The sequence below is a fragment of the Phycodurus eques genome, chromosome 13 (genome assembly GCF_024500275.1).
Source record: "Phycodurus eques isolate BA_2022a chromosome 13, UOR_Pequ_1.1, whole genome shotgun sequence".
Classification (NCBI taxonomy): domain Eukaryota; kingdom Metazoa; phylum Chordata; class Actinopteri; order Syngnathiformes; family Syngnathidae; genus Phycodurus; species Phycodurus eques.
Window position 1 is genome coordinate 21,417,999 of NC_084537.1, and position 8,140 is coordinate 21,426,138.

An 8,140-nucleotide genomic window follows, 5' to 3' on the forward strand; every position below is an offset into this window, starting at 1 on the left:
ATATTGACTCAATGGTAAAACTATAGATATCTGTAAAAGGGTCAAACAGTGGGTATAGGCATATTAAATCTGTCAGCGCAGTTTCAAGTCGGACAGTGAACAATTTTGAAATGGTTCAATTGACTCGATGGTGAAGCGCTCAACGATAGAAGCTCCCCAACAACACGGAATATTTGGCTGAATCCGTTTGACCCACAAGAATATTACCCCCCCCCCCCCAGAAAAAAATAAATAAAATAAATAATAATAATTCAAATACAAATAAATTAATCTGACAACTGACTTTCACGTCGGAGACTATACAGTGCTACACTACACAAGTGACGGCATTTCCGTGATAAACATACGCAGCCGAACGAGGCGAGATCTTTTGTTTACGTCGCGAAAATAATGTTGTAAATGTTTTAACACGGTTTAGCTAAGTAAAAAAAAAAAACGCAAACAGCGTCGTGCGCATTTAGCAGGTATAACCGAAAGCTAAAGGTCGGTTATCAGCTCCCAAAATGAGCCGCGACGCTCCCATCCACATCTGGCCCGGCTCCTACTACCTCACCTCGGACAAGAGGTGGCAGAACGGCACGCTGTCCTTGAGCAGAACCGCGGTGCTTTTCGTCTCCAACCAAACCAAGGAGACCCTCGCCAGTTTCCGTCTCTCCCGCATCACGGAGATCAAAATGGAATCGTCCAGCTTCATCTTCAGCACCCTGACGGTGCTGGAGGAGGGCAACGTGAAGCACTGGTTCGGCTCCCTCAAGCCCAACCGGGTGGTGGTGTACAACGTGATGGAGCACTTCTGGAGAGAGCGCCTGCTGTCGCCCACCGACTCGGAGGCCAAGGGCGGGGCCCCCGGGAGTGAGCGCTCCAAGGGCCGGGAGCTCATCAACCTCGTCGCCGGGGCCCAAAGACGACTGGAGGACACCGGGAGGGTCCTCAGCCACCAGGGAGAGCAGTTTGACAGCATGATGCAGGACCTGGAGAAGATGGACTCGGACCTGGGAGTGGCTGATAAGTAAGGAAATTTTTCTTTTACTGGTGTAAAAGCAATTCAACCGCCTTAACTAACTTGTAATGCTTGCCATCTTACTTGCCCGTATGGATTCTTGTCTTCTCATCTTCTTCCTCGGACAGCCCTTGCCCTGAGTCAATCCAAAGTCCTCGTGAGGCTAGCCGAGGTCTCACAGTTAAACGCTAAACGCTACAAAGAATTTGAGTCTTAGTAAGACTCATGATCATATTCAATTGTCTTGGACTTGGTGAAGCAGCATGCGGCTCATCACCAGAGGTTATTTTTCTACTATCCTGCTCCAAGTAGCTGTAGATAACTGTACGTTCAGCTGCTAGTTGGAAGATTTTGTATACTGTGTTCCATGCGTTTGCGCTCTATATTGAAATGATCGCACACCAAAGACCTGGTGAAGCAGCATGTGGCTCATCACCCCAGCTTTTTTTAAATTTATTTTTTTGCATGCTCCTTCCAAGTAACTGTAAAAAATTGTATGTTTGTAGTCACGTGTGTCAGTGGGCAGAACTGTGTTTCCTGCATGCCATGCACCTGCTGTACAATCTCTCCCATTTCTCGCAATAATTGAATCTAGAATTATCATTTATGTTGCCACTTTATTGGTGTATAATTTCAACAAATTCTGGTAAAATTCTGAATTTTAACATGTCATCTTCCAATGACTTTGTCTTTGGACATGGTGAAGCAGCATATTGCTCATTTTTGCACTGTTCCAAGTCAGTGTCAAACAATAGCACGTGATCACGTGCAAACTCAAATTAGACTAGAATATATTTTTTTGTGTGTGGTTTTAGAGACATCTTGGATTACACGAGGTTGTTTCGCAATTTCCATGTACCGTATTTTCCGGACTATAAGCCGCTACTTTTTTCCCGCGCTCTGAACCCTGCGGCCTATGCAACGATGCGGCAAAAAAAAAAAAATTCCGCTAGCGGCTATCAGGGGGCGCAATAAGTGCAAAAACAAGACAGGCCCAACGTGTTTAAACATACTGCCAAAGTTGTTTGAACGTAATGCAAGGCTAAAAAAATGACTTTTCTGTTATTTGTTATCTGTATACATTTTACTGCATTCTGTGTTCTGTACAATTTCTCCTCTTTTTTTTTCTGCGCAGACTTTTGTCAGAGCTGGAGTCTCCTACCTGGTGGCCCTTTAGTAAACTCCCATGGAAGATTCAGCAGGAAGCCAAGGCGGAAGACGCGGCTCGGGCTGCCGCCGCCGCATCCAGAGCGTCCGCCCGGAGCAAAGTGATCATTAGCATCCCGGCCGTGGTGTCCAAAGACGGCGACGGCGACCTGCAGCCCGGCTGCCTGCTGGTGCTGCCGTCCTCCCTGGAGGTGCGCGACGCCGCCTGCCGCCTGCTGCGCGGCTTCGAGCGCGGCGATGTGGACGAGATCCGCGTGCACAGCCCGTACGAGATCACGGTGGGGCGGCGCTTCATCGGCAGGCCCGACGTCCGCTGCCGGCTGCTGTCGGCCAAGATGCCCGAGGCGCTGGCCGTGCTGGAGTTGCAGTACAAGAAGAAGGTGGAGTTCGCCGCGGAGTACGCCGCCTTCAGGGCCACGCCCGCCTCGTCGCCGTGTGACGCGCAGGCGGCCATTGTACACGACGGTCAGTCATGAAAAAAATTATTACAAAGTCAAGAGTCACAAGGTGAAAATACATTGCAACTCTACCAGATACATGTAGCACTGCATTTCGTCAAATAGTGACCGTCATATAATAGTGGTTATCAAACTGGAGTCCCCGGTCCCCCAGTGAGCCATACCTCAGGGGTCCAGGAGTCTAAATGGATTGCGCACTCCGTTTTTAAACCACCTTTACACTATCAAGAGTCCTGTTATATATGTCTTAATTTAGCCATTTCATTTAAAAAAAAAAAAAAAAAGTTTTTAAAAAAATATATTCATCCCTTAAATAATGTTCGTTAATTGATTTATTATAATGCAATAGAAAGACACAAATGCAACATTTAATTATGAATGTTTAACTATTAAAATAAGCATTTTCACATTTTTCTCACGTCCAAATCTCCAAATGACTTCTATAGGGAAGCTCGTTTAAATGAGAAATAAATTGTCATAATTATGAGGTACTAGCTCATTATTATAACTTAAAGCACCCACCATTAACAAAGCTTGTGCTATGTTATCCGGTGTTGTACTCTACAGGAATAACTGAGCTTTACGAAAGGTATTGTGCACCTGTACATGATAAAATGTAGTTAAATAATGTGAATTTTCCCTTTTCTGGAAGTATTTTGTCATTATTTTACTGATGGAAATATGCTTCCATACTTTGACCATCCATCTCTTTTCTAAATCAAAAGCACATTTTCCCCCACTCTTGCAGTCGATTTTACAATTTGACCACACAGGGGCAGCGTTGCTCCGTCAATAAACCACAGCACTCATCTGGAGCACTCTGAAGCCGAGCCATCCGATTCTCAGGCACTCATGGAACTCTCCACCCGCCCCACCTCAGGTTTGCTGCACGGGTGCCAGGAGACGGAGGTCCCCATGGAGGTCCCGGCGGGGGAGCTGTCCCAGCTGCAGGTGCAAGTCCTCCAGCCCGCCGTGAGCCAGACCGAAGCCCAGGAGCTCAAGCAGGTGACCAGCACGTAGACCCTCTGCTGCAATAATCAACGTAGTTGATACCTCTGTGATGGCATCAATCGTACAATCATAACATGAGCATTTTTATCTACGAAAAAGCGGCGCTTAGCATTCCGAGTAGAGGTGCATCGATTAATCGACAATTTATTGATAAATCGATTTTTGGTAATTTTCTGATTTATTTTCCTGTTCTTTGGACGTTTCCTCTTTTGTACTTGGCAAATAAAGATGATTCTGATTCTGAAGTCTCACAAAATAGAGGAGCTACTACTTCATATATTTGAGGGCTTTTTTATGCACGTACCGCACCTAGCTTGACCGCAGTGTGTGCAACGACTTGAACCAACGTGCGTGTGCGTGCAGATGCTGGTCCAGCTGAAGAGCCTGGCCCTGGAGGCCGAGACGGAGCTGGAACGTCAGGACGAGGCGCTCAACGTCCTGACCAACTCCGCCGATCAAGCCTCCATGACCATCGGGAAGCACACCTGCCGCATGAAGAGGCTGCTGTAAACAGGCGGGCGCTCACACGGTCCGTTGGGGCACTTCCAGAGACATGAAAGATTGACGAGAAACTGTTAGCACTTTGGATGACTTTGCGTTTGGTCAGAGACATGAAAGATTGACGAGAAACTGTTAGCACTTTGGATGACTTTGCGTTTGGTATTTTATTTGATCCTTTACAGTAACTATTGCTAACTATTTTTACAGGTTTGTCTAAATATGCAATGGATACAAAACGATTGCAATTATTATACATTTGAGTAATGATCATTTTAAGATTGTCATTAACAAAACATACAAAATACAGAAAATTATAATGGTATTGGGTCCACACTCTTATGAGTGCCCCTTGAGAGATGAGTTTACTGTAAAGTTAAAAACTTCCTTTAAAAATATTGCTTCAGAATCTTGTACTATTTAAAATATATTTATTCATTGTTTATTTTTAGTTTGGTCATTGCATCCACAATTCCTCCGAAATCGTTGGGACTATCGGCTTGTTCCGTCAAGGGTCGATGATTTTTAAAGTACCCATTTGAATCAGGGTCGCTAAAGGGTGTGTCGGGAAGTGCACAGCTCTATACAATACAGCTAGGATAGCATTTTAGCTCATTTCGTAAAACACACTCGATTGGGGCGCACAAGCTCAAGCTGATTATCCTTGATGCACAAAGCACGCTTGCGCTAGGAGACAAAGTGCATGCTCCACTGAGAACACATCTTTCTGCTTGTAAAGACCTACAGCCATGTGTTGCACTACATAGAGTAAGACTATTTCCTTAAAATCGTGAAAGCTGTCAAATATGTAAGGGACTGACATGCGCATAGTAATTAATGTACGTATTTGTTGTCGGTTATCACTGTTTTTATCTGTGTCATGTCCAAACAAATGAATTGCACGAACAATGTGAACCGGCATTGAGTGTCGAATCTCCACTATTAGAAGTATGAATAACACAAATAAAGCATCATCATCATCACTGGTTGTAATCAGTCCTGTTATTAAGTGATGGGCAAGCATCAGGGTATATGGTTACAAATTGATAGAAAATGTACACACCCATGATAAACCATACAAAAAAAAAAAAAAACTATATGCGGGAATTGTGACAACATCAATTTGAAAAACAAAACTTCTGTCCAATGGCGGTTCTAGTGAGTGGTCAGTGACCCCTAAAACCGTGCCTGGACCCCCCCTCCCTACCATACCAGAATTACGCAATACTGTCCGTAACGGTTATCGTCTTGCATTCCAGCACCATTCGTGAATGTGTCTCAGACACAAGGTCCGGTCTTGACCTGCGCCGTGTCTTCATGTTACGGAACCCAATCCGTGGTGATGTCTGTCAGCAGCCACGCGTTTCCGTTTATGTGTGCGTGTGCCCCGGCCACCACGCTCTTGTGGTAGTGTTGACACAGCGGTTCCTCAGCACTGTGGCTGCTGCGATCACGCTTCCTCTTTTTGCCATAGTTGTCCGTGCAGGACCAATCCGGATGTTGCAGGTTGTGGAGGATTCTGTGCTCTTCGGCTTGCTGGTAGTACTTTGCCTGCAACTTCTTTGGCAGCGACTTCCACATCTTCCCCAAAATTTTATTGACCACCGCAGAGTTGGTGATGTTGAACTCGGCGACGACGTTGGGACTCTGCTCTTTGCGGAACAGCATGAATGCGTTGGGCGGCTTCTTGATATACGGCTGATCCGCTTCCTGCTGGATGGACTGCGAGGCGTCTGTTGGAGGTTCAGCGGAGTCAGAGGAGGACGCCGTCCGGGCCCCGCACATCGCCGGCTCGACGTGAAGCCTCCCGGGAGGAGGCTGGTTCGTCACCGTGACGTTGTCCTCCGGGTCTTGGATGTTGATGGAGCCGCCCAGGTAGTCGGGCAACCAAAAGTCGTCTAGAACGTTGGCGAGTTCGTCGTCCGTTTCCGAGGGCCCCCACCCCAGGGGCAGCGAATCTATCGCCTCTTTGGGCTCACTCACTACAGTGGTAGTGGGCAGAGGACAGGCAGGTGTGGTACCCCACAGGATGGTGTCAGCCGACATTAGGATGTTCTCCAGCAGCTTGTCCCAGTTGACATCCTCATCGGTGGGCAGCGGCTGAAGGTGCTCCATGATGGTCACTACTGGCTGCCGGCCGGGCGCCTAAAATCGCCAACTAGTTCTCATCAAGAACCCTGACCCTGTGGACTGGAGTGTGTGGAAATTTGAGGTAGTCTAAAAAGGAGCCTGAAAAGCTTTCATCTTTAAAGTCATTAAAGTGCTTTGTTAGCTCATCGTGACCTGGTCACCCAACCTTCAGGTTCAAAGACTGCCTATTTGAATTTCATCAGCATTACATTAATTGTAGATTTATGGACCGCAAGTGCTGTACTTTCCTTTCCGAAGTCACGACCCACTTTCAGAGAAATTAAGAAGAAAGATTGTTTTGTTTGTTTAACGATAGCCTCTGAAAGCATATGTACGGCATATTATATTTTTAAATGACGTTTTAAATGGGTGTGCTCTACTGTTAAGTCCTTTTTGCTTTCCATGACATCCACCGCCCAAAGCTTGAGCTGCACTGTATTTGTTTCCAGTGTAAACTGGTGGCTAGAGAACAAGGAAGTAACATTTTTCGTCACTTTCCTGTTATATTTTATGTAGGAACTTAGCAGGACTGTACCGGAAAGATCAGTATAGGAATATATGTATTTTCTTTTTTACTAGCTCTCTGCGACGCACCCAAAAATGGGTCCACGACCCACTTTGGGCCCACGAGTCATCTGCTAGCTGTGTCAAGATTAATTATTTACCAAGGAGAGAGAGACCCGAAACAGCATTAATTATGATATGCCATAAATTGTGCAATTGTGCCACTGCTACAAAGAGGTAAAGAGACGCAGGACAACCCTGTCTAGTTTTACCACTATAATAATAATAAAGTCATTATCCTCAAATTGTGGAGTGTTCGGAAATCTTCTTTCTGAGTTTGCTCGGGGAGACGAGCGGAGGTCCACTCGGAAGCGTAAATTGGTTAAAAAAAAAAGAAAAAAAAAGTGAGCCTGAAAACCTTTCAACTTTAAAGTCATCAAAGCGCTTTTTAGGTCACCCAACCTTTAGAATCAAAGAGTTCCCATTTGAATTTGATCAGGATTACAGCTCCGAATTGTAGATTTATGGAGACCCAAGAACACTAAAAGACACAATTTCACCATTAACCCCCCAAAAAGGGGTTGCTTTGTCTTAATTTGTGAAAAGATAGCAAACTTGAAACGTTCATCAAACAAGTATAAATGGTAGACAAACAATCGTTCACACTCACATTCATACCAATGGACAATTTACAACCTCAATTCCAATGAAGTTGGAACGTTGTGTTAAACATAAATAAAAACTGAATACAATAATTTGCAAATCACGGGTTTTCTATATTTAATTGAATAGACAACAAAGACAAGATATTTAATGTTCAAACTGATCAACTTGATTGTTTTTAGCAAATAATCATTAACTTGGAATTTTACGGCTGCAACACATTCCAAAAAAGCTGGGACAGGGTCATGTTTACCACTGTGTTACGTCACCTTTTCTTTTAACAACATTCAATAAACGTTTGGGAAGTGAGGACACTAATTGTGGAAGCTTTGAAGGTGGAATTCTTTCCCATTCTTGCTCGACGTACAGCTTCAGCTGTTCAACAGTCGGGGGTCTCCGTTGTCGTATTTTACGCTTCATAATGCGCCACACATTTTCAATGGGAGACAGGTCTGGACTGCAGGCAGGCCAGTCTAGTACCCGCACTCTTTTGCTACGAAGCCACGCTGTTGTAACACGTGCGGAATGTGGTTTGGCATTGTCTTGCTGAAATAAGCAGGGGCGTCCATGAAAAAGACGTTGCTTGTGCATTGCCAGATAACTAGCAACCCTTTATTGCTCAGTGATGTTTTTCTCAATGTCTTTATGTCTCAAAAACGGGTTCTGTCAATTGACTGTCTGTTGTCGAGCTAGAGCAGCTCCAACTACC

The 8,140-nt window shown here is 45.1% G+C and overlaps 2 protein-coding genes across 2 annotated transcripts; one reads left to right on the forward strand and one right to left on the reverse strand.

Annotated features, from left to right (window-relative positions):
* Nucleotides 1-330: 330 nt before the first annotated feature.
* Nucleotides 331-5,109, forward strand: snap47 (synaptosome associated protein 47). The gene is made up of 4 exons (XM_061693681.1): nt 331-1,009; nt 2,136-2,632; nt 3,506-3,630; nt 4,000-5,109. The coding sequence occupies exons 1-4, from the start codon at nt 504-506 to the stop codon at nt 4,144-4,146; spliced, it is 1,275 nt and encodes a 424-aa protein (XP_061549665.1). The 5' UTR covers nt 331-503; the 3' UTR covers nt 4,147-5,109.
* LOC133411372 (transcription factor SOX-18-like) lies at nt 4,274-6,338 on the reverse strand. The gene has a single exon (XM_061693684.1). It carries the CDS (start codon nt 6,247-6,249, stop codon nt 5,455-5,457), a length of 795 nt encoding a protein of 264 aa, XP_061549668.1. The 5' UTR covers nt 6,250-6,338; the 3' UTR covers nt 4,274-5,454.
* Between the last annotated feature and the right edge of the window lie 1,802 nt (nt 6,339-8,140).